At 39.8% G+C, this 27053-nt stretch overlaps 1 protein-coding gene across 4 annotated transcripts in view; it reads left to right on the top strand.

Annotated features, from left to right (window-relative positions):
- The window catches only part of Rabgap1l (RAB GTPase activating protein 1 like), a 583034-nt gene that overhangs the window by 438238 nt on the left and 117743 nt on the right, over positions 1–27053 (top strand). The window contains exon 1 of one of the 4 annotated variants that reach the window (XM_051147667.1): positions 23579–24106. The exons of the other annotated variants lie outside the window; for them this stretch is intronic. Coding sequence (XP_051003624.1) covers positions 24008–24106 — 99 coding nt within the window. The 5' untranslated portion in view covers positions 23579–24007. Of the gene's footprint in view, positions 1–23578; positions 24107–27053 lie in introns of those variants that run through there. 4 annotated transcript variants of the gene reach the window in all.

The following is a 27053-nucleotide window of genomic DNA, read 5'->3' as shown; positions in this document are numbered from 1 at the left end:
GCCATGGCCCTACCTCTTAAACACAGTTTTCTGCCAGCCAGCCTTCAGGCATAACAAACACTTAAGATGATCACTCCTTATAAAGAGAAAGGACTTATTTTCGATAATGATGTCATGTGTATCAGTCCATGACTGATTGGCCCTGTTGCTTTTGAGCTCATGGAGAGGCAGCACTGCATCACAGCCATAGCATCTAATGACAAAACTGCTTCCCCCACAGAGCCAGGGAAGAAAAGGAGAGCAAAGGGAGCAGGGCCCCACAGTCTGCTTCAGCAGTGTATCCGTGGTGTCCTGGATACTCTAGTAGGCGCCATCTCTTAAAAGATACTTCCAATAATGCTCTCTAAGGACCAAGCCTCTAGCACACACTCCTGTGGGGGACATTATAGACACAGACAATACCACTCAGGCATAACCCACCCTCTATTACATGGCCAAAGGAGGAATGAATAAGACGGACTTACTAGGAACCAAGAATTACAGAATTAGGAGCTGTTTGTGAGAGGTGTGGGGACATCACACACACACACACACACACACACACACACACACACACACACACAGAGTTGTTTAGCACCTGGCCAGTGAGTTCAGTATTCCTTTGACCTTCCCAAAGATCATTCCCACTTCCCTTTCTGCTGCCCTTAGGAAGAAGGACTCAGTTCTCCGGAGGCAATGTGTAACACCGTGCTTGAATACCTTTTGTGTTAAGGAGGAACACGTGCTGATACTGGGCAGTGAATTTTTGGTCTCCTTGGCATTTTATGAAGCACTTTTGAGTTCAGAGTTCTTGTTTCTGTGTTCAAAGATGATGGCATAAGAAAGACTGAAGGTTCAGTTGTATTTTCTTCAATCTGAGTTAGAAGTGGAAAGACCTGGGGATGGAGAGAAAAGTGCAGTAGCTTTTGCTTGCAGCTTTTTTCTTTCCCCTGAAGGAATGCCTGCTCTCCTGCTGGGGGCAGCAAAGCTCTACTAATAGGTGTGGAAACAGCTTAACAGCTGGGCGCACTGAATTCTGTGGCCTTCGCCTTCCTTTATTTTATATCTCCAAAAATTATTTCAACATCTCTCTTTATTTGAACTGCTTTTCATTTTAATCTAATGTATCCTCTATGTTATGATAGATTCATGCTAAGACAAACCTACAAATATATGTAGAGAACTTCTAACTGTTGAACACTCAGAGGAAATTTTGTTTCAGAAATAATGCATTCTGTGAAGCAGGGATCTATATGGAGGTGGGGAGTCCATTATGCATTGCATGCGTCAAATCTTATTTTAAATTTATTGAGGTAATTTTTCATTGCCTATTTCTCATGAGGCAGGCCAAAGTGCCAGGAATCGAGGATAGCACAGTAAGCGTGTCATTGCCCCAAGCAACCAGTAATTAATTTGATCTCAGTGTACCACAGAAAATATGAGGTCATTTGGCAGAGACAGAATTAAACCTCCCTGCCCGACTCTTGTGACTAAAGTAAGTTATCAGCATAAATTCATTCAAGCTTTCAAATTTGTTACTTTAAAAAAAAAGAAAAAACCCTTTCTTCATCTTTATCTTCCATGTCTTTGCTTTCTTCTGCCGTTAGTATGGGTATGTTCAGCATTCATTTCATGGCCAACTTCCCACCTTTATTCTTTCCTTTCTCTCCACCCTCTTTATCTATCTTTCCTGCCTCGCTTTTGAGAAGCCTGTCACAGTAGGTTGTATCACGTATTAAACAGACCTATTTTGTTCAGATCCTGGATTAGGCAGGTGTGGTGAGGAGAAATAGAGATGACATCAGGTGTCCTACAGTTGTCATGGTTATAGTGGGAGAAGATGATGAGTGTACAATTGTAATTGTCCTGTCTCATAGATACTCGGGGCCAAGCATAATGGCATGCCCCTTTAATCCCAGCACTCAGGAGGCAGAGGCGGGTAGTTTTCATTACAACCTGAGCTATATAGTAAGTTACAGGCCACCAGGGCTACATAGCAAGACTCTACCTCAAAAAAGTAATAATAGGCAGAGGGTTAGCAACCTAAGACAGATTGCCAGGTTTATTCTGTGAAAACCAGGAGAGATTTTTTTAAAAGCATAACTAAACTGAGAACAGAATTTTCGGCAGGACTAGTAACCTGAAAATGTTCACAAACGAAGAAATTCTAATGGTGAATCAGTGTTTAGCATCTCTAACCATTAGAGAAATTAAAATTAAAAATACTTTCAGATTCTGTCTCATCTCAGTCAGAATGTCTGTCACGAAGAAGACAACTGAAGGGCTGGAGAGATGGCTCAGCTGTTACAGCACTGGCTGCCCTTCCAGAGACCCAGGGTCAGTTCCCATAGCCACACGCTGGTTCACAGCCATCCACGACTCCAGTTCCAGGAGCTCCAGCTTCCGCTTCTGATTTCCACAGGCATGCACGTTCTGCACATAGATGCATGCACGCAAGACATTTTTAAATGAGTTAATGAAAAGGATTTGAAAACAGCAGCAAGTAATAACAAATGCTGGGAGGATATGGGGAAACAGTAACCTATATTCACTGTTGCAGGTGTTATGGAAATCAGTGTGATGGCATCTCAAAAACACTACAAATAAAACTATTGTATGATCCAGCTACACCACTCCTGGGTGTGTACCAAAGGACTCTATGTCCTATTACAGAGAGATGTGATCATCCTTGTTTATCATTGCTCTCATCACTAGCAAGGAAATGGAATCAGGCTACATGTCCATCAACAAAATCAATTATGAAAATGTGGTACACAAACACAGTGGAGTTTTATTCTGCCTTAAAGGAAATTGAAGTTATGAAAAATGTGAAAAAATGAATGGAACTGGAAAATACTATATTAAGTCAGATAATCTAGACTCAGAAAGACAAATACTGTATGTTCTCTCTTATATGATGATCCTGGTCCCTCTCTGTTAGATATGTGTGTTGCAGAGAGTGTAAATATGAATAGAGGCTAAGAAATAGAAAGGGGCCCATTAGAGTGGGAAACGTAAAAGAGAGATTTAGGAGAGATCATGAGGAGGACAATAGAAGGAAGAGGAAGTAGAGCTAGGGTGGAGGGAGACTGGGGCAAATAGCACAGCAGGGAAAAAGAGGGCATGAAGAGTGAGGAGAATCAACTAAATGAAATATGAAAATCACACATGGAAACATGCTACTTTGTAGGCTAATTTTTAAGTATAATATATAAAAATACAATAAATTGTTAGTGAAAGTGGCCAAGTTGAGTCCTTTGCTGTCTTTATATTGCTTCTGTCACTTAGTACATTTTCATCTGAAACTAGATTTTTTTTTTAAAGATTTATTTTTATTTTATGTGTGTGAATGCTTTGGCTACACATATTCTGTACACTGCATGGATACAGTGCCCATGAAAGCTAGAAGGTGGCACTGGGGTTGTGACTGACTGTGAGCCACCATGTGGATGCTCTTTAATCCAGGCCCTCTGTGCTCTGAACTGCTGAGCCGTCTTTCTAGTTCCTGAAACTATATTTTAATCAAACCAGCTAACCTTCTGACAATTTACTTTTTTATAAAATGAAGGGACAAGAAGAAACTATTGGCAAGGATCTAAATTTCTTTCAGGTAGACACTGTCAATCTGAGCTCTACACCTATGTGTGTGTTTATCTGCATGTGTGTGTATACCTCTGGGCATGTAGGTTTGAATATCTATGTATGTGTATGTGTTTGTATATTTCTCATATAGCTTAGTCATGTAATGATGGACATCAGTCATCTTACAATTATGGCATTTGTTAAAGTGCGTGACTAAATTACTGTGTCTATATTACTTAAACATAAGTGGCACAGGGACTGGAGAGGGGGCTCTCTAGTTGTGAGTGCGCACTGCTCTTGCAGAAGACTTATTTGTTTCCCATCACCCACATCAGGTAGCTCACAAGTACCTGTAACTCTAGCTCCAGGGGAATCTGGCACCTGTGCTCACATAGAAATACCCACACACATATTCTTAATTAAAGTAAAATAAAGCTTTTTTTGAGTGGCAGGATAATATAAAATAAAGTAAATATTCCATTTATGAATTTCTTATAAATAATAACAAAGAACTTGTCTTCACTAAGTACCTGAAATGTACCAGATGCTGTGTTAAGCCCTTTTGAAATAATCTTCATAATCTTTTCCCCCTCTTTGTTATAGTGAAATACAATATAAAATTCACCATTGTAATAACTTTCACGTACAGTTTGTGTATTTGAGGTTGTTCCCGTTATTGTACAGTAATAGCAATCATTTCTAGACTTTGTCATTGCCCCCAGGGGGAGCTATGTACTTCTCACTCCTCTGCCCTCCCAGGCACCATTCTGTATTCAGTCTTAGGAACTGGACTGTTCTAGGTTCCTGTGTGATGACAGTATTTGCGCCTTTCACTTAGCGTAGTGTAGAGCCCTTAATGTTAGTAATCTCCTGCTGTAGTGCACATCTCAGTGGTGAGTGTACTGTCTGATTTGGCTCAGGTCATTCTGCAAGTGATGTAGCAGAATCACAGTCAACTCTGTCTTACTGCGGAGCCGCTGTTCAAAACCCTTACGCTATGACGTATGCACATGTTTAAAACCTCATGGATACTGGGTAAAAAGAAGCCTTTTTGTATCCAATGTGCTATTCACACCTTGTAATTCTCAGTCACAATTCTCTGCCTTTTCATCGTGTACAGCAGGGAATTCTGAGACTGCAGTAAAATCAGCCTCTGTTTCACAAGTATTGCTTTTGTATAATTAGTGAAAAGAAAGCTTCTTAGTGAAATTATTTAAACTCTGTGTTTAAGATTGTCCAAATTAAAAAAAATAATGTTTGAGTAGGACAGAGGTAGAGAAACCCAGGGCCATTATATGGACAAATAATTGAATTTAGACTGCTGAACTCACTGTCATAAATGATCATAAAATTAAAATATTCTCTGCTCTTGACTAGCTAGAACAATATTTGATTGTTAACTCAGTGTTCTTTCATCGTGTCTCAGATGTATGAAATCATTCCTGAATGGCATGCCATGCTGTAGTTCAGTTCCGTTTGCCTGCACCCAGTCACTGTGTGTGAGCTCATCATCATTCTCAGAAGACTTTTGTCAGAGGCTGTCACTGCGCCATGAGTTCTTATGACACTTTTTATCTATGTGAGTTGCTAGCATTGCTTTTCAGCATGAAATAGACTCATTTTGTTCATTAAGGTGTTGACAATTTGATGACTCACTTGAGAATCGATTGCTGTCATCACAATGGTGTAACCAGTCAGAAAAAAATGTAACTGAAACATAAATTTATTTGATACTCACTTTGTGAGTGTTGAGAAAAAGCTTATTAAACATTCCCCTTGTACTAAAACTATAGCAACTAGCACTCCAGCTTGCAGTTTCTCCCCTCTGGCTTTCCTTTGACTATAACAATTGACTTTGGGGAAAGTTAAAGTAATTTAGAACAAAGTCATTCGTTTGTAGTATTTATAATTTTGAGAGATATATTTTTTATTTCTATTTTAAAAGATAGAGTACATGAAAGAGGAACTATAAAAGGTGTTTAAATAGATAGCATGCTTATCTCCCAGATTCCAGTGCAGAGAATTTGCCTAAAAAGTGGGTGTTCCAGCTCCTTGCTGTCATTCAGATTCTGTTATGTGTGGTTTTTCTTTCACAGCCCCCTGGGGTATTGCCTTCGTGCTCAGGTTAAAGCTAGGGCATTCCCGCGACCACATCCCATTCAAAGGAAGAGGAGAGTGCCAGGGATAGATAGTGGAGAACAAGAAGTTTTATTTTAAGCAAATAAATTACACATTACACTTCTATTTAGATTCCGTAGGCAGAAGTTCTGTTGCTGCCCACAGTGCTATGGGGGAATTAGGAAATATAGTCTGTTCCCCAGTAGTCAGATGCCCTCTTCCAGCTGTACTCTACAGCGGGAGGAGCACGCTCTCCTAGAGAGTAGCCACAGTCTGCCCTAGTCTGCTGCTCTGACCAACTTCATCCCCACACAGACACTTCCTCCAAAGGACACATTCCAAGGCTCCATTTAATGACTTCAAAGCCACAGATTGGTAACCTGAGTGTCTGCGTTGTAAGCAATGGGATGGTCTAAAGGGTGTAGAGTCCTAGGTATAAGGAGCCACAGAATTCATGGAAGTTCAAGTTAAGAACAACCACCTGGGATCTGGAGCTCTGCTATAGCCAGTAATTAAAACCACTGGATTACTCACCAGAGTGTCGATAGCCGGTTTCTGATACAACTGAACACTTAACATGGGCAGGGACTAGCACACTCCACAGACACGAACAAGAGATAATTTGCCATTGAGGAAAAGTTCAAAATTTACAAAAGTCAGATTCATTTAATGAAATTCACTAAAGGGCAGTTTGAGCCTGACCACTACAGATGTTCACAATTACAGCCAGTGCTGTTCCATTTCAATTCCCAGCAACTGCCAGGTGAATGGCTCCGGGCGTGCCCTGCAGAGACTGCAGTGAGTAGAGAAAGAAATAAACCTGAACATGGTAGCACAGTTTTAATCTACACTTGACAGCAGACGCGCGTGGATCTCTGTAAGATTGAGGTCAGACTCTCTACATAGTGAGTTCTAGGCCAGCCAGAGCTACATAGTCAGTCCCTGTCTCAAAATAATAAATAGATGGTAGATGGGTAGGTTAGTAGGTAGATGATAGATACATAGGGAGATAGATAGATAGTAGATAGATAGATGGATAGATGGTAGATAAAAATGAAACAGAAACAAAATAACTACATAAAAAAGAATCAAGGTATGGAGAGATGGCTCAGAGGTTAAAAGCACTGGCTGCTCTTCCAGAGGTCCTGAGTTCAATTCCCAGCAACCACATGGTGGCTCACAACCATCTATAATGAGATCTGATGCTCTCTTCTGGCCGACAGAGGCACACATGCAGGGGGGACTTTATATACATAATAAATAAATAATCTTTTTTTAAAAAGAAAAAAAATTAAAATATTTAAAGAATTATCCCCAACCCAAATGCCATGTGGCTTCAAAAGAAAAAAAACTATGATGAAGAAGAGAGCTAACAATCTGTGGCCAAGAAGAGCCAGGAGGAGGGGTAGCGAGTAGGTTGGAGAACCCTGTGAGGATGAGTGGTCTGTGCAGCCGCCGGGTACCAGGAGTAGTGGTAGATACTATGCTAGATGAAGAATCCAGGGGAGAGGAGGGGGAAAAGATGAATTCTTGCCAGCTGGGACCTGCTGACCTCTGCTGTGAGGGCAAACTGTGGCTAGAAGTCAGAACAGAATGAGCCCAGGAGGTTTGGCCACTATGGATTGTTGTTGTTATTTTTGAGACAGGTTCTTATTTGCTCAAGGCTAGCTGAAGATGACCTTGAATTTCTGATTCACCACTAAACCTGCTGTAAGTGTCACTGGGGATCAACCCGGAACTTTGTACATGTTAGACAAGTACTCTATCATTTGAGATGTGTTCTCAATCTAGACACAAAGCTAAACATGTGTTTGGATTACCAAATCTTGCTCACTTATAGCATCTTTCCCAAATTACCTTCTGAGGAGAATTGATCTGAATATTACAGATCACGGCACTCCCACACATCTAAATTCCTTTTTAACCGTGGTCCTGCTGCCTGGGCAGCTCTACACACTCTTATTGTTGCTTGTTTGTTTTTTATTTTAAATATTAATTTATTATAATTTATTCAGGTTATATCCCAAATGTTATCCCCTCATTTGTACTTTCTCATTCCCACCCTCCCTCCCTCTTCCACACTATTCCCCTCCCCTAGACTTCCTCATCCTAGGTATGCAGGGATGGTTCAATATACAGAATCCATCAGTGTAATCCATCATATAAACAAAATGAAAGAAAAAAAAAACCCGCATGATCATCTCCTTAGATGCCAAAAAAGCATTTGATAAAATCCAGCATCCATTCATGTTTAAAGTCTTGGAGGGTCAGGGTTACAAGGCACATGCCTAAACATAATAAAGGCTATGTACAGCAAGCTGATAGCCAACATCAAATTAAATGGCGACAAAGGGCTCTGCACATTTCTTTACTAGCTGCATTTTAAAGGATCAGCATTGAAGCCAGGCAGTGGGGACATCATGCCTTTAATCCCAGAACTTGGGAGATAGGTGACCTCTGTGAGTTCAAGGCCAGCCTGGTCTACAAAATGAGTCCAGGACAGCCAAGGCTACACAGAGAAACCCTGTCTTGAAAAAACAAAAACAAAAAAAAATATATAAAGGATCAGCATTGGGAAGCAAGATACCAACCATTTCTTCTTCATCTTTAAATTATAAGTGACTCTCCTTTAATTATGAAATGAAGGAAGGCAGTATATTTAAGATATGACCCATTGTGTTTTCATTGTCTACAAAAGCTCTTTAGACATTTATGCCTTTTTTTTATTTTGGAGGTTGAGAATATGTTACAGCATTTCTAAGTACAGTGTTTCCATCTCAGTGATTTCATCATAAAGGATTAAGTCTTGTCCTTAGGTTAAGGCAAGTTTATTCAACTACCAAAGTAAAACCAACGTTTTTGTTTGTTTGTTTGTTTGTTTTTCAAGACATGGTTTCTCTGTGCAGCCTTGGCTGTCCTGGACTTGCATTCTAGACCAGGCTGGCCTCGAACTCACAGGGCTTCACCTGCCTCTGCCTCCTGAGTGCTGGGATTAAAGGCATGCACCACCACCACCCAGCAAAACGAACAATTTCAATGAAAGAATTACAAGTATAATTACAGTAGTCTTTACTTGGTATTTTATTCTATATAGGCAACTACAAGTTAAAGAGACAAAACAGAAGTTCTTTCCTGTACTCATGTGCTCTCCCTGTCATGCACCACATCTCCACTTTTGTATAGTCCATGCAGTGGTGGCAGATGCTGTGAGGCCCCGCAGCCTTATATCCAGCAGAGTGCTCTATAGGTCCTAGCAGGGCTGTGTAGCCTAGTAGTAAAGTTAATGACCAGGATGCAAAGGCGAGAAAGAGCAGGGACTGAGATCTCCATACCCCTTCAAGGTCGTTCATTACTCAGTGACTGAAAGAGACCTCTCACTAGGTTCCACTTGTCACAAGAGCTGCAAGGAGCAGGCCCTTAACACACAGGCTCTGAAAGAATGGTGCAGATTCAGACTACCAAACTCTTGAGTTCCTTTATTCCTTTCTTACTATCTTGGTCCAAGAGCTGTTTCTCAGTGTTTGTGTAGCTAATTTCCTTCTCTTTCTTAAATTAATTGATAGTTATATATAGCATGTATTATCCAAAGCTCACAGAACACTTTAAACAGCAACATGATGGTAACTTCATTGTTTAGTTTAGAAACCTTTCTGTTCTGTACCAAAACCCACAATGACTTAGCAATCTCCATGTCTAAAACTGTCTTTTCCTTTTTCCGGGCCAGCCCTTATGATGGTTACAAGTTACTAATAGCCTATTGGGAAATGTGCAGTTTCGTATCGGTTATTACATTCTCAAGGAATCACTGCACTTAACTGGCTTAGATCAGTTAACGTAGGTGTATGGGTAAACATGGATTCCAGGGAGGAAAACAGGATTCAAGAAGGATACAGTTCAAAATGTCTTTAAGTTTCCTGGGTTTTTATACTACTATACTTTTTTTTTTTTTTTTACTGTTTATTTATGAAATTAAAACAAGTAACTGCCTTGCTATAAGAATACTTACTAATTGCAAAGAGCAGAAACTGTAAGTGAAGCACACTCATCATCTTTACATTGAAGTAACTCATTTCATTCCTGAGCAGACCTCCAAGTTTTGCTCTTGTTTCCCTGTGGAGGAGTCTCTGAGGGAGAGTGGAGCAAAAAAATACTAAATCTATAAATGTCAAGGGGCCATTTTAGTTTATTCTTGCTTACCAAAATAAAAGAGTTCAAAGGCTGTGTGAAATTATAATATTTTAAAAGTAAAATAACTGAGCAAGTAGAATTTGCCAAGGCAAGAATCTTCTTTATATGTTCTTTTCTTCCATTATCTTCTCAGGTAATGATTTAAAAGCTGCCTGTTCTTTCTACTGTGGCCTGCACAGATAACCCAGTATTCCATAGGCAGAGAGCAAATATAGAAGATAGAAGAGGGTAGTGATGGATGTCATGAACTAATCCAAATAAATTTACTGGGTTGCCATCCTCCAGTCAGTAAGAGAAGGCCTCTGTCAGCCAAGCAACATCGAAGCTAAATGGTACTCTAAAGACCCAGGCAATAGTAAGTTTTATATGTCCAAGGAGACCAGTGTGGTTGGAATTGAGCGACCTAGTAGGAGGTAGGGAGGAAGAATTGTGGCAGAAGCCAAGTCAGTAAGAACATAAAAGCAAAGTGCATTGGGTTCAACAGGAAGCCGTTATAAGTTTTAAGCAAGTAGTTTTCCTTGAGATTTTGGTTTTAGGACATCATTTTGACTGAGGAGTGCTGGTGTATAGGATGTAGATGAAGGGGCTGACCATAGAAACATGGACTCTGCTTAAGATGTTATTGCAGCACACTAAACAGAAAATAAGGCTAGCGTGGGCTAAGGTAATAAATATGGATAAAGAAGACAGATTCAAAGATACTTGTTGAAAGTATGAATTTTTCAAGACTTGTAAATGGTTTGGAAGGCTGGGCGAAGGAGAAATGAAGGATGTCCCAGTCCATCTGCATCACTGTAGCACAATATCTAACGCTGAATAATTTGAAACTAGGATTAATTCAAGGGTTCAAAAAACATAGGGAAAGCCTTCTGGAGAGGGTGCCCTGGCTGGGTCACAACAGAACAGAAAAGTAGAAAGGGGACCAGCCAGGTGAAGATGGGACGTAGATAGAGGAGCATGAGCTGAGGTGACTGCATACCCTTCCCAGGAGCCATCCCATCAGCCTAGGGGAGCCACAGCTCACTCCACAGGACCAATTTCAATCTTCCTGAGCCTGGAGCCCCAGGACCCAGTTATGCCTCACCTCTTAAGTGTTCCACCGTTTCAGCGCTGGCTGGAGACTGTCAGCACATGAATTTTCCCGGGACAAGCCACAAGCACACCACAGCTATGCTGCTCTGGAAACAGCACTTACTGAGCTTTAAGACTGTAGGGAAATTCACTGAGTCTGTTGAAATAAACGAACAATTATCAGGATAAGAACATGAATTTATTAATATCCTTATGCCTATGGGAACCCTGAACTCAAAGAAATTTTAGATGGCTGAAGCTTAAGTACGTCCTTTAAAGGCAGGTTTCATATTATTTGTGTGCTTGTGTGTGTTTATGAGTCCCAGATGACTGGCCTTAAACTCCTAATCCACTCACCTTCTTCTCCCAAATGTTGGAGTTACAAGCTTGCATATGCCCCTAGGCCTAGCTTTGGCTCCACTATTCTATTCTCGACTTTTTTGAGAATAACATTTTGGCTTCTGTATGTACATGAGGATATGTGGCATCTGTCCCTCCATGCTTGGCTTACCTCATACCCTCTAGCACTTTGATCACATTGCTGTAGATGACAGAATTTTGGTTTTTTAGGGCTAAATAATATTCTGGAGAAAGAGAGAGGGAGAGGGAGAAATTTTCTTTATACATTCATGATTTGATATACACCTAGGTTGGTGTAATCTTTGCCTATTGTGAATAGTTATTTCTACACAAAACATTGTAATGCAGATGTCTCTTCTGCATACAGATTTCTGTTCCCTTGCCTATATATGAGTAGTGGATCAAATGTTAGGTCTATTTTTAGGTATTGGCTTTTTGTTTTGTTTTGTTTGAGACCCTGTTTTCCATAATGGACACAGAGATTTACATTTCTGCCAACAGCGTATGAGAGCTCCACTTTCCCCACAGCCGTGCCAGCATTTGTTACATTTTTAAGTGATTTATTTTTATACTCTATATCTGGAAGTGAGTGTGCATGAGTATAGTTTCATTTGAGGGCTAAAGGGGGCTTCAGACAGAACTGGTGGTACCGGCAACGGGAGCCACCCAGCATGAGTGTTGAGATAGGCATTCCAGTCCTCTGCAAGAACAGCAAGCAATCTTAACCACTGTTTATTTTTGTGTGTTTCATAGTTGTCATTTTAACTGGTGAGGCAGCATCTTATTATGGCCTGATTTATATTTCCCCAATAAGTAATGATCTTCAACTTTTCCCTATTTCTTTGGCTATTTGTATATGTTTTTATGATAAATGTTTATTTCTGTCATTTGCCCAATTTTAGTTGAATTATTTGGCTTTATTGATATTGGGTTATATGTATTCTCTATGTAATCTGGATATTAATCCCTGTCAGATAGTCTTACAAATATTTTTTCATTCTTACGTTTGCCTTTCTCTCTCAGTTGTTCCTTTTGTTGTTCAGAAGCATTTTAAATTAATAGGATATCCTTTGTCAGTTTTTGGTCTTGTTGCTTACATATGAGGCCATGTATGAAAAAGTCTTTGTCTAGACCAATGTCCTAAAGCATTTCCCCCTTTTCCCCTTGGGGGATTTCAAAGTTTCTACTGCTACATATAAATCTTTGCTATAGCTTTAGTTGACTTTTTTCTTATGTTGAGACATAAGAAGTTCCTGTTTGTTTCTTCTTTATAAAGATATTCATGTTTTCATTGGCATCTGTGTCTTGTTCTTGATCTTAGAAGGTCAATATCCTCTTCCAGTTTAAATGATGTAAGTCATGAGTTTATCATAGATAGCTCATATTGTGTTGAGGCACATTCTTTCTATGCTGAATTTTTAGAGAGTGTTTATTATGAAACATTATTAAAATTTATCAAATGCTTTTTTGTGTCTTGAGATCATGATGACTTTCATCCTTCATTGTGTTGCTATAATATATTGTTTCTCCACATGTATTTATTGACAAATATTTACACACTGGCATAAATCAACTTCATGATTATGTATAATGTCGTTTAGATGCAATTGCATCTACTGATATTTATTTAATAGTATTTTCTTGAGAATTTTTACATCTATATTCAGCGAAGATTATTGTCTCTATTTTTCTTTTTTTGTCATATTCTTATCTGGTTTGTGTACCTGGTATGCTGACCTTATACAATGAATAGGAAGGTTTCCCCCTCTCCCTTTTAATTCTTTCTCTCACCATAGTATCCTTTCATTTAAAAAGCATATACTTATTTTACTATTTATCTCGCTTGACAAATTTAAATAAAATAGTTAGAAAGCTCATGGGTGACTATTATGTGATATTCTGTTATTCATCAGTTTAGTGTACATTTACTAGGTATGAAGAAACCTATTGAAAGGCTTGTGGGGCTGGGCTGACACTGATTTTGAACTTGGAACTTCTTATTTGTATTTCTACCATCATTTAATGTACAGTGGGAAAGATGACATCAAAGCAAGAAACGAACAATCACTTAAGAACAGTTTAATGCTCTGTCAAGCGCATCAGTGGTCCTAGATTACCTTACAGACCATTATGACGTTTGACTGTGAGGTCTTGGATGGAACAGGAGGTTCAAGAGGATGTAAGACAGATGGATTACTGAGAAATGAGGAGACTGTTAGATGAGTTATTGACACTGTACAGACAGACAAAGGGTCAACAGCATGATAGTAGCTCAGAGCATAGTAGAGGCCCAGCACCAGAGACAGACACCGCATGATGGGGCTGCGGAAGAGAACAGAGCACACAAGCAGAGGCTATTTCTCTACCTCTTTGAGAATGGGGTGAGTAGGGGCTTCACAGCACAAGCCTATAGCCAGGCGCTCTGATTCCCAGGTTGGAGGCAGGGAAAGGGGTAGAAACCAGGATGTGACACTGCTAGGTGAAAAGTCCTAGCACCAGAAGTCAGTTATCTTGGAATCTACAGTCAGAGCCCTTATAGGGTTCCTGTCAGTATGAGAGAAGAGGCCTGGTCATTCTTAGAAAATTTGACCTTCTCAGGTTTTTGAAAAAAATATTTTAATATATTTTTAGCTGACTATAGTATCACACGCCTTTAATCCCAGCACTCAGTAGTCAGAAGTCTGAGTTTGAGGTCAGCCTGGTCTATAGAGTGAGTTTTAGGATAGCCAGGGCTACACGAGAAACCCTGTCTCTAAAATACAAACCCAAAATTATTACATTCTTTATACCTGAGTAGAGCCCCATAAAGACACGTCTTGATTTTCCTTTAAGTCAATGGCTTTCAAGTCTAGTTGAATCTGAGTACTCAGAAAACTGAAACAAAAGAATTTGAAGTTCTAGACCAACTGTTGAGTGGACTAGTTCAATGGAACTAGTTCCACATAAGCCTAAGCCGTACTGCAAAACAAATGGAGCCCTTAAACAAAAGTAAGACCGATACTCCATTCTCGACCTTACCTGCTTGCTGAAATTGCAGCTACCATTTTTTTTAACATGAGAGGATAACCACTTTTTTCCTACCTTTCTAAATTCTCGGCACAAGGGCATGCAGGAAAAGTTCAAAAAGAGAAAACACTGTTTCTCAGCCCATGTCAAGTGTAGCAACATGAGAAAAACATGCAAATGTGTGTTATATAAGAATTATATCATAAAAAAATTTTTTTTTAAAGAATTACATCACAAGGGCCCTTTACAAGGAAATGAGAACCCAGAGGAATGCTTAAACTCAAGCATTCTTATACTGTATTTGGTGAAGAATGGAGAGCTAAAGAAAAAATTACCAGGAAAAAGGTATGAACTAAGAGTGGGGAATTTAAGGATTTTTGTTTGTTTGTTTGTTTGTTTGTTTGTTTGTTTGTTTTTCAAGGCAGGGTTTCTCTGAGTAGCCTTGGCTGTCCTAGACTCACTTTGTAGATCAGGCTGACCTCAAGCTCACAGCAACTTGCCTGCCTCTGCCTCCCAAGTGCTGGGATTAAAGGAATGTGCCACCATGCCTGGCCAAGGAAATTTTGAGAAGGCCTGTTTAGTAGGCTCATTTAGTATCCCCCAACTGCACAGAGAGATGCAATGCTCATGCTTAGCAAGGACCCCTCTGACGGGACTCCGCTTGCTTTTAACACATGGTGGCAAAACATCCTCCTAATGTTTCTCATTGCTGTATTAAGCCCTGCTCAGGGAGGAGAAACTGCCATCAGTAAAACAGCCCACCAAGTAGGCAGGACCCAAATATACTTTTACTCATGTGTACTATCCTCATGTGGCATAGGCTGTGGCACTGTTGAATATGGACAAGCACTGTACTCACAAGAGAGAGGGAGGGAGTAATCACCACCATACAAATGAAGGAAACTTCAGCTCTACTTTTACTGTGTTTTTTTTTTTCTTTTTGCTAGTGCTGAAATCTGTGAATGCATGTGTGCTGGTGGAGTGGGGTATGAAGGGGCTGTACACTGTATTACAGCTCGGACTTGTCCACTTTAAAAAATGAGGGGCTCCCTCTTGACATGTTCATTTTGCAGAAACAAATTCACTTGTAATGCAGGAGTTGACCCATATAACTCCCTTACAGGAAATATTATTTTTCATTGTGACAGCTGTTGAACTAGCTCTAGCATTCTATGCAGCATGAAAGATACCATAGTTTGCCAGCTTAATGGATACTTGGAGATGAACCAGAGAAGGTTGAGACAATTAACACTTTACAAGATTAGTACAACACCCATTATTTTTCACAGTGGCAAAACACGTACATAAATGCTAGCAAGAATGGAATTCTAGTCTACCTTCGCAGACCACAGGTTAGTCTAAATTCTATGACATCATTTTAATCCGATCAACTTTAATGTTTAAAAGCTTCTTCTAACATATGTTTGTGCCTTCTGGTCAACCATGAAAATAAATGTGAGCCTTATATACACTTCCCAGGGAATATGATGAAAAACCTGAGATAGCATTCCATTTCACACCTGTGTTACAAACATGGCTTCAAGAAAGAAACTCTTGTGTGAATGGACTTTGGCAGAGCTTCCAAGATTATAGCTTCTGGAAATGTCTGATTGACGTGGAAACAGTCTGTCACTTAAAATTTAGATGTGCTGTGTTATCAAAAGTATATATTTAAAAGTGACTGTTCCAAAGCAGGCAGTGGATCTCCTCCACTCAGGCCCCTCCTACCACCCAGCCCTTATGAATCTCAGATACTTTCTTAGCAGATGGCAGTGACGGGTCCTGGACTCGTTCTGTGCAAATGCAGGGGTAAAGCATGATTATAATACGATGGTTTCTTTATAAGCTAATTGAAAAATAGCCAATGCAGGAAATGCTGAGTTCCCTGCTGTGCACATGTACTCTTGGATCTTGGCTTTCTGCAAGTGTCATGGCTGTGACCATCACTTATCTGTTGTCTAGTTGTTCCATCACTAGAACATATAAGTTATTATGTCTTCGTATCTTCCAGCGCCTAAGATCTCATATTTTACAACTCTGTTGTAAGATCTAGAATATTTCTTCAGTGCGTGCAACATTTTATTAGAAGACATTATCCAAACACCTATGTACCTGAGGCATCAGGGAGGATCAGCTACAGGACACCCAGTGAGAATCAGGGAAGGCCAACTCATAGAAAACAAATTAAGCCTGTCTTTAAACAGTTTGGCTAATATCACATGCTGTGTGGGATAGACTTACCCTCTCTTGTTATAAAATAATACCTTACGATATTAGAACTTATATTAAAGTCTCTAACTGAAAGCAAAGTGGGACAAGAAGAAAATTTGAGAGATGTGTAAGTTAATGATGTTGAGAGTGATAACTGGTCCATGGATACATGTTTATTCCTAAGTACATTGTCTTCCTTCAGGTTTTTATTGCTGTGATAAAACACCATGACCAAAAACATGGGGAGAAAGGATTCACTTCTCTTAAAGTTTCACTTTGTAGTCCGTTATTTAAGGAAGTCAGGGAAAGAACTCAAACAGGGCAGGAACCTGGAGGAAGGAACTGATACAGATGCCACAGAAAAGTGCTGCTTATTGGCTTGCTCCTCATGGCTTGCTTAGTCCATTTTCTAATAGCACCCAGGGCCACCTACATCAGAACGGCACCACTCACAACAGGCTAGGCCCTTCCACATCAATTGCTAATTGTTCATGGAGAAAAGATATCACAGTCTTACCCACAAGCCAGTCTCTGGAGGCACTTTTTCAGTTGAGGTTTTCTTTTTCCAGAGTGATTCTAGCTCCTGTCAAGTTGACATAAAACTATCGATCACATACATCAAATTGTAAACATTAACTGTCTACAGCTTTATGTGAGCATTTATATGTTAAAAATAATATATATGTATATCCATATATGTACACATACATACATAGTGGCTGCCTTCTGTGCCACCTGTCAGTGCAGTTATTAGAAGTGGAGACAAACTGAGTGCCTTACCAAAAGAAGTGGTAGGGCAGATGGGATGCTACAAAGTCCATTCAGAGTTATCAAGTCACTTTGGGGACCATTCTATTCTGTATAAAACAAGCAAGGACAATAACAATATAACAGCATCCTTTGACAGTTTTTCCCTGTCTCACAAGAGATCAGATATTCTTGAAACACACACACACACACACACACACACACTGACTTAGACAAATCTACAATATCTCAGTAATCTTTTTCTCCTTCTAAGTCCTACAGCTTTGTAAGTTGAATCACCTACCACAGGGTCAGTTAATTATGTGCATCTTTTATTTTATATTCTATTTCTTTGATATATGAGTCACAACTGTAAAATAATGAGACTCGTTTCCCTGTGAGATGACTTATAAGCTTAATCTCATTACATTTCATTTCCCCCTTTTTGTCAAGTACTTGAATAATCTATACCTAGAAGCAGCATCTGACTATCTTCCTACACCAGAAGCATTAGCATGGTGTTGGGTGGAGTTATGACTTGAATGAAAGAACAGAGTTGGTTGTATGCCATTTTACAATGTTGAGAGGTCAGGGCTACTCAGAGTGTCATCTTTGATCTTTGACCTGATTTCTGGATCTTAGCAAATTTTCAAATTTTAAAGATTTCATCTTTTAAAAAGCAGTCAAACAAAAGAGAAATAGCTTGAGAATAATTCTATGGCACTTTTATTTCCCCTAGTATAGAAAAAACATGGGTGCTTAATCTGTGTCTTAGAGTGAGGCAAAGGAACAGGTAGATTGCCAATATTTTATCAGTCTTTCTGTGGCTCTTTTTCTATTGTTAATATGTTCAGAATTCTCTTTACCTTTCTTAATCCTCATCCAGATAAACACAGCACTTAACACATTTTCTCCTCTTTTATATGACTTCCCGGTAAGAATGATGACAGCTGCTAGGTATGGCGTACCTACCGTGTGCTAGACTCTATAAGAAATTCCTATATATGTATCTTAATAAATTTGCAGAACATATTGGCCATGTAGGTGATGTTGCCATTTTATTGAGACTACGAGAGGGTTAAGTAATTTACATATACATAATAGCTAGTAAATATAACTAAGGAGTGGAGATATGGCTGTGTTGATAAAGACTTAACTAGCATTGATGAGATTCTGGGTTAATGTCTTATACTGCAATAAAATGCTAGTGGTGGTGCTATAAATGTGGCTAAAAGATGATGTAATAATCAGTACCTTACTATGTTCCTTAAGATATATTTAATTCTCAACACAGCTAAAGGATTAGGCCAGTCTCACAAGCCTACTTTTGTCTTCATCAATTATAGACAACAAACACATGCCTATACTACAGCATAAAGTGTACTTTTCCTTTTATTAGTGTCTGATAAACCCTATTATATCATCCTCTTTGGATGTCTCTCTCACTTTAAAGTCCTGAAATTTGAAGATTACTTGCTTTTCCATCTTTCTAACCAACAAAGTAACAATGTAACATTTTCTTTTTTTTTTTTCAACCTTTTACAATTTAGTGTTCACAATAGTAGGCCTGTGAATTCAGTCAAATATGCTTTTCATTTTACAATATAAAGCTTTTTATGTCCTAAGCATGCCTGTCAGTCATGGCCTAGTAGAATGGCTCATACAGAGCACTCTCAAGTACAAGACTTCAATTAGGTCTTTACCATTGTCTTAGGGTTTTAGTGCTATGAAGAGACACCATGACACTGCCACTCTTATAAGGAAAGCATTTAACTGGGGCTGGCCTACAGTTCAGAGGTTTAGTCAGCTATCATCATAATGGGAAGCATGGCAGGAAGCATGGTGGCGTGCGGGCGAACACGGTGCTGGAGAAGGAGCTGAAAGTTCTACATGTTCATAGCAGGCAGTAGGAAGAGAGGGTGAGCCACTAGGCTGGCTTGAGCTTTTGAAACCTCAAAGCCGGCCCCCAATGACACACTTCCTCCAAAAAGACCAACATACTCCAAGAAAGCCGCATGTCCTAATCCTTTCAAATGCCACTCCCTATGACCCTACATAGGGCCATTTTCATTCAGACCCTCACACCACTGACCACCTGCTTTCCAGCAGACCAGAAAATAATACTTCTATGGCTTTGGGACCATTGCTGGCCCTTTCCCTATTCCTTTTTCAGTGCAAAGAAGTTAGTCCCATACTCAAAATGATTCTGACATAAGGATTATTTTGAGCTAGATGTGAAAGGCAGACATCATAAGACAAACTTTTTGTCTTAAAATAGAGCAAGAATGCCCCCTGTGAAGATGCTCCTGCTATTCCCCACACCAGCCCCACAGCAGCCGTCGGGATGAGGATGAGATGGCGTGGATGGTCTACAGCACAGAGTAGATTGGAAATCCTTCTAACTAATCATAATCTACATTTGTTTCTCCAAATACTTCCTGCAGTTTGTCACCCTACGAGCTCAACATGCTTTTCCTTTGCCTTGTCATTTCTCTAAAGAAACACTGCTCTTTGTTAAGAAGCTGTGCAGGCCCAGAAGCTGCCACTCCTTTGAGTGCCTTATTTCTTGGGGCCCAGGTGTTTCTGCACCTCATAGATGTTGAACTTGTATTGTTGTTCTGCCTGTGGTCAGATTTATTTACAGAACTCCAGGCAGAGAAGCTAGGTGGATAAAGAAAGGTTTTTCTGTTCTGCGGATGGTTTTTCTAAACTCCCTTCTTATCAAGAGGATATTTCTTGTGCTAGAGAGATGGCTCAGTGGTTAAGAGCCCTGTCTGCTCTTCCAAAGGTCCTGAGTTCGGTTCCCAGCAACCACATGGTGGCTCACAACCACTTATACTGAGGTCTGGTGCCCTTTTCTGGTGTGCAGGCTCACATGCAGGCAGAGCACTGTATAAATTATAGATAAATAAATCTTTTTTTTTTTTTAAAAAAAGAGGATATTTCTTAGAATTAAAACAACCTTTTATAGTAATGTAAGAAAACTTGAGGAATGAGGTAGTATGAACTAGTTAACACAGAAGTTGTTATTCCAATTTTTGAACAAATATATAAATCAAATCTTTTTCTTAAGAAAATGTTCTGATTAGTCACTGACTCACTTGAATAGTATGTAAGATATTGTGAGCTTGGAAGGTAGAAGAAATACTGAGATAATTGTAGCTCTTCTATTGCTTTAAAAATTCCCAGAATCCAATCTTCCACTTCACTGAATGTGATGTTCTGTAATAGCTTTGTTTTTGTTTTTGTTTTATATTGACAAAGATTCTGTCTGAAAGGACAACTGAAAGTAATACAAAGACAAAGTATAGCAACTGAAGGCATGAACATGCATAGCTGAGGAGCAGCATGGGGGGAAATTTGGGAACTGAGTTCCATGGCCATCTGTTAGAAATTACTCTCATGCAGTCTTTATCAAATGTACCAAAATACTTTAAGTACTTTTCTTGCTGGTATTATATTTTATTCACTGAATTTACTGCTTAAAATTTATTTTATAAATGCCAGAGCCAAACCATTCAGTTCTACAATGATTTGATTCACTTTTACTTCTTTTTACCAGAATCCTTTTGGAAAAGTTTATCATGTCTACTTTATATGGGGGAAACATTAATGTCTGAAGTTCTTTGATACCAAATCATTTAAGTTGAAATATCTCCATACTCTTTATAAGAAAGACTAGGTGAATGATTACAAACATGGCATGGTAGCCTACATCTAGAACATGAAGGCAGGGGCAAGAGGACCAGGGCCAGCATACATGCAGAGAGGGTTCAAGACCAACCTGGGGTATGTAAGACTCTCCTTCTGAGAAAAAAAATCTGTAAGCTAAGGAAGTCACTGATTTATTCCTTCCTCTGAAAGCCAGAATGTTCTGAATTGTTTATGATGGTGCTTTTCACAATCACCTTCAATAACACTATCTTAATATTTTCTTAGACACAATGACGCAGACCTGGTAAAAGTGAGACTCCCTGACCCCATATGTGTTTGTAGAGTAGGAAAGACCCAGGACTTCTTCCTTAGTTTCCTAGTTCCAATACAGTGTGTCCCATACTAGGCAGTCCAGTAAAGTTACACACACACACACACACACACACACAGAGAGAGAGAGAGAGAGAGAGAGAGAGAGAGAGAGAGAGAGAGAATAATAATCCATCCAATCAATAACTTTTCATGGTAAAAATTGTACTTAATAAAAGTTTTTGTTTTTTATCTGTATTTTTATTATTTAATTTTTAAAGCATATTTTATTGTGGCATTTCCCACTTCCTGTCCCTCCCTTCAAATATTCTTATATACCCTTCCTTCCTGTTTTTCAAATTGATGGCTTCTTTTTTCACTAATTATTGTTATATACATATATGACGTCGGGACAAGGGCCTTGCACATCTCAGGCGAGTGCTCTGCCGCAGCACTACACCCTCAGCACTTTGTTTTTTGAGTAAAGGTCTATGTAGCCCAGGCTCTCCTTGAATTTGTGATCCTCCTGTTTCTCAAGTACTAGGGTTATAGGTGTGCGTCACCATTCCCAGTGGAATGTTATTGTCTCGTTGCATTTTCTTTGCTTGAGATTTGGCAGTGAATCAAACAATATTTTGTTAAAGGAAGTAATAGGTTCCTTCCTGTTTCCCTATAATCCCATTACCACAATTGTTCTCTCTCTTTTATTTGAATTACGGGTATATGTCAGTAAATAAGTTTTTATTGATTACTTCCAGATTTGCAGCTCTTGTTGGTAGAGTAGAAAATGCTGACTCAAGGGAAAAGAAGGAAGGAAGGAAAAGAGGGAGAGAGGGAAGGAAGGAAGGAAGGAACGAATGAACGAATGAAAGAAAACACTTGGGGTGCCCTGTTGGCCGTCTTACTTCTTGACCATGATAAAACATATATAAACATACTAATGTTTGACACCAACTACAAAAATAAGGAGCTGGGATACTTGGATTTATTCATTGTTAGGGTGTCATTAAGCAGCTATCCCGAAGGTGATCTTGTGCTTTTGCCTTCATTTTGTACAATTGATTATTTACTTTATCTTAGAGATTTACAAATGTATGTATGTTTGTTTGTTTGTTTTTCAAGACAAGGTTTCTCTGTGTAGCCTTGGCTGTCCTGGAACTCACTATGTAGACTAGGCTGGCCTTAAATTTAGAGATCAGAGTATCTCTGCCTCCTGAGTGCTGGGTTTGAAGGTGTAGATCACCACTGCCCAGCTTGGAAATTTGCACATTTTAAACTGTGGTTAATTCCTAGTATTAGCAGCCTATTAAGGAAGCATTTATTTGATCAGAGATGGTCAAAACTATATTTTTTTGTCTAATAAAACAGAATTAAATTGATGTTTCAAACTGCTGTTTATCAAGTCCTGTAGCATATGAAAGTTTATTTGGTTTGAGAATTTCAACTTTAATAGTTACTAAATAGTACTCTTAGTATTATGCTGTAAGTTTTGTGTTTCAGCGTTACATATATATAAATGTGGCCAGCCTTCCCAGTGGTAGTATTGCTTCCCAGTATTGCTTCTGTATACCCTGCAATTAGAAAGAGTCACAGTCTTTTCATAAACACTTGAGCTTGAGGGTGTGTCACTTGCTGAATGCTGGTTCGTGTTCTTCTGTTGACATTCTGGCATCTTACCCTAACACCTATCTTGTCTGGAGATTTCAGTGATATGACAAGGATTGGAGCTTCCCACTTTAAACACAGGGCATATGATCAAATTTCTGTCTGTTTTTGCTAGAAAGCAAGAGTGAGTAGGGTCAGCCTTTTAGCTGTCTGTCTGATTTCACTGTGAGCATCACATATTAGGAAAAAGCTAGTTCATCTGTCTGTGGGTTTGGGATTCAACAGCATAAACTGTCAGACTAACACTGATTGAGGGTGGACTGGGAGGGGAAAGCGTATCTGTCCAATGGCTCGCTATTGGCTTCTTATTACAGCATTCTCCCCTGAGACTCACTCTGCATGCTCATTCACCTACCTCCCCCTCTGCTCATGCCCCTTCCTTTCCTACCCCTTCCTTCATTACTGATTCACAGCTAGAGGCAGCACGGTGGCGGCGGCAGTAACGGGGCAGCCACAGCCACAGCAGCAGGGCTGCTTGTCAAGAATCACGGATTGCAATGAGCTCATCCTTTTCTCCCTGCAGCTTCACAACTGCCCTGGCTTCCTGGCTACAGCTACTGCCGCCTGCTTACACACAGATATATTCCTCTCTCTCTCTCTCTCTCTCTCTCTCTCTCTCTCTCTCTCTCTCTCTCTCTCTCTCTCTCTCTCCTCCCTCCCTCCCTCCCTCCCTCCTTCCCTCCCTCTCTCCCTCCCTCTCTCTGTGTCACACATGCTAGAGCCCTCTGAGCAGCTTGTCCATTTTCACACATATATCTGAACTCTTCCTGCTCTGCTCCTGGCCATTTTTCTGGGATTCAATTTCTTTTGCCTTTTTTAATTTACATCAGCCTTTGATTTCATTCTCCAGTTGACTCCGGAGCTTGTGCATAGTTGATAATTTAGACAAAATGTATTTCTTGTGGCGACATTAGCTGACAGTTCCCATCCTAGACCATCTTGTGCATCCTCTTGGGGAGACGTAGCCTGGCTCCCCTCTCTCTGCAGTTCTTAGGATTGTGGATGAGAGATCCAGCTTTCTCATTCTGGATACCTATTTTACTGCTCATGGAAGAAGGGGTGCCCCTGCCCAGCCCCAGCTGCTAAGCTCACACCTCCTGTCAAAAAGTCCCAGGACATGCACGACGAGAGGAGCAAGCTGGTGAATGAGTATGCATGTCGCGTGCTGGAACTTCTGGGGATGGGGCATCGGCTGTTTGTGCCTCGGCTTCTGGCGGTGAGACTGTTTTTCATTGAACTTAATTTGTAGAGAATCTGTGTAGTCCTTTTCAAGAATGTTACTCTGGAGGCTCGTGGGCTCCTGCTTTCTTCCCTTTCAGCCCTTTCTACTGAGAAGGAGGGCGAGTGGTGGCCACCGTTGAGAAGCTTCCTTGGAGCCTGGACCATGCCACTCCTTAATTGGGCTATATGAAATAGAGGCTCTTTTCTCAGAGTCCAGGATCCCATCAGTGGCATTATCTCTGTGGCAAGGGGAAGAAAACAGATTTTTCAGGCTGTCGGGGCTCAGCAATGAAGCAGAAAGCCCAAAACTTGATGTGGTTTTTCTCTTATTTATGTCCCCAAAGGGTTAAATTTTACAACAGAAATAGCCATCTATCTAGACTGTGTGTGTGTGTGTGTGTGTGTGTGTGTGTGTGTGTGTGTGTGTGTGTGTGTGTGTGTGTCTGGCTTTCTAACCTCCTCACATGATTGCCAATTAGATTTGGGCAATGGGGATTTAGTACCTAAAAATCCTAGGGTGGGAAATTGCAGGTTTCTCTCCTGGGGTGGTTGAACTGTGTCTAAAAAACAGCATACAGCTACTGGGTCTTCTCTGGGAGTCTGAGAAGTCTGGCCTGTTTGTTATTTGATTTCCTAAGTAAGAGAAAAATAACCCTTCCTCATTTCCTACCAAGGGTTAAAATTAAATACCCACAACCACTGTGGCAGGGTTTCTCTTCAGTGGTTCCAGAGCTGTACCTAGCAACTGTTGGGTGATATAATTGGTCTACAGTAGTCCTGTACCATCATTTGGTAATTGGAAAAACAAAACAACCCAGCATTGTCTGTTTTGCAAAATGGAGTTTTAATGCCGCTCCAGATTTATGTGATTCTCTCAGATGCATATCTTTTCAGTACAATATTTATTTGCCTGTTGTGAATTCTTACTTCTCTTCCTCCATTTCTTCTGTCTGATCATAACAGACATCCTGTAGTCATGTGTATGAGAAATTTCCCACCATGAAAAAGTCAGCTCATCATTGCAAGATCAAGTTAGGTGTGGTGAGCAGTATAAAATTATAAAAAGGATTATTTGAGAAATGTAACTATTTTTTCCATGTAGGGGAGAATTTTTAATATAGCTGAGCACATATGTTTCAATGCCTGGCTGAAACAATTGCTCTCCTGATTCACAGTCCAATTTACAAGGGAGAAAACTGGAAGCTCATGATTGTATTAGAAATGAGTTTTATTTTTAAGTCTATATGCTTTGACACTAGGAATTCCTAATACACGTTAAAACAATTCCTGCATCTCTGAGTCTTAGTGTAACCATTTTTCATATCTTAAAGACTACTTAAATTAAGGTTCCTATTGGTGACTTAACAGTCACCTGGTGTAGCCTATTTGATGTTTACATTTTCAGTGTTTTGAAGTAAAACATGAATTGGTAGCTTAAAAGATGTCTCACACGCATATCTGTACTAGAGATAAATTTAAACTTTTAGTTAAGAACATTTAATTAGCAATAAAATCCACAGGGAGTTGGGCTCCCAAACTTGACATCTGCATGAGCTTATATATGTCCCTGTGTTGCAACTGGACAAATCTGGATGCCAAATGAGTTATCTGAAGTAAGTGCTTCCCTCAGGAATTTTTGGACTCTGCCACTTAGAGCCTAGACAATAGTGCTAACTATATGGCATGTAACCAACATATGCGGAGCTTTATATATGGCCATTTGGAACTCTTTAGCACTGTTACTCTTCAAAGGTTGTTGGTAGAACCCTGCTTATATGTAGGTTATACTTGGGGAGTCCTTTAATTAACATGATGGCTGTGAATTGGGATCTGCTATCCAAGGAGTTACCACTCAAAGTTTAGCTTGTATACTGGGAGGGTGGGGATGGGTTGAATTGCTCAGCAGTGATATTGGACTGACTGACAACTCAGGATTGATGGATGATCAGTACAGGGTAGTCCTGAGAGGCATCCTGCCACATACAGTATCATTATTTTTCCATTCTAGTCAAGAGGGCAAGACTGAAGTTTAAGTCATGACTCTGCCTTTTTAGTCGTGTTTTAAACACGAATATAGTCAAACATGTACAGATCACCTACTTTACTTTAAAATTTCACTAAATTTCTTCATTATAAATTAATTTTTCCAAAAAAATCAAAGCCAGTCACAGCTGTGCTTACCTGTGACCTGGCACTCGGGAGTGTGGAGCCAAAGATGAGCTTGTGCCACACAGTGAGGCCCAGGCCAGCCTGTGCTGCAAAGTGCCTCAATTAAAAACAAGAACAAGATCAAGCCAGGAGATTTTCTGTCTGAGCCTCACTTATTGTTCGTAATTCACAGAGAGATCATCAGAGAACTAGTTGATGAGGCTTGTGGACCATGAGACCAGTGAGGAGAGGACACACATTTAGATCTCGGGTTTTTGCCTTTCAGAAGCACAGGCTATAAAGAACAGTCTCATGATAGACAGGTACACGCACCTGTGCCAACTCCATGTGATGACTTATCAACTGTGTTTCTTTATTGGAATTAAAATACCCAAACAGATGTAAACATCTTCTACATCAGCTAAACCACATCCTCCTCTTCTAAAGCCTCTGAGGCCAACAGAACTTGGAGGGAGGGTAAATAGAAATCCTATTGGACAGCATAACTGAAAGAAGAAAAGGCTACTTAGAGTAAAACCAATATAGCTGAGAAAAAAAAATCAAGATCTCCCCCTATTCACCCAGAATTTGTTGCTTAGTAGAGAGTACTTAGAAGTTTAGAATTAGAAACACCTAGAACTAAAATCAGGTGTTTGAACTGTTTCAAATTTGCTTCCTTAAAAAAATAAAAGAAAAGTCACTTTGAAATGTGTTAATTTTTTTTACACTGAAAACACATTTGAAATGATGTCAGCAGTAACACATGGCTGTAGAGATTGTGCACTGCAAGTGAA

Source organism: Acomys russatus, chromosome 6 (assembly GCF_903995435.1).
Source record: "Acomys russatus chromosome 6, mAcoRus1.1, whole genome shotgun sequence".
Taxonomy (NCBI): Eukaryota; Metazoa; Chordata; class Mammalia; order Rodentia; family Muridae; genus Acomys; species Acomys russatus.
The sequence above is the reverse complement of the archived record's forward strand: the minus strand, read 5'-3'. Positions and strand labels throughout refer to the sequence as shown.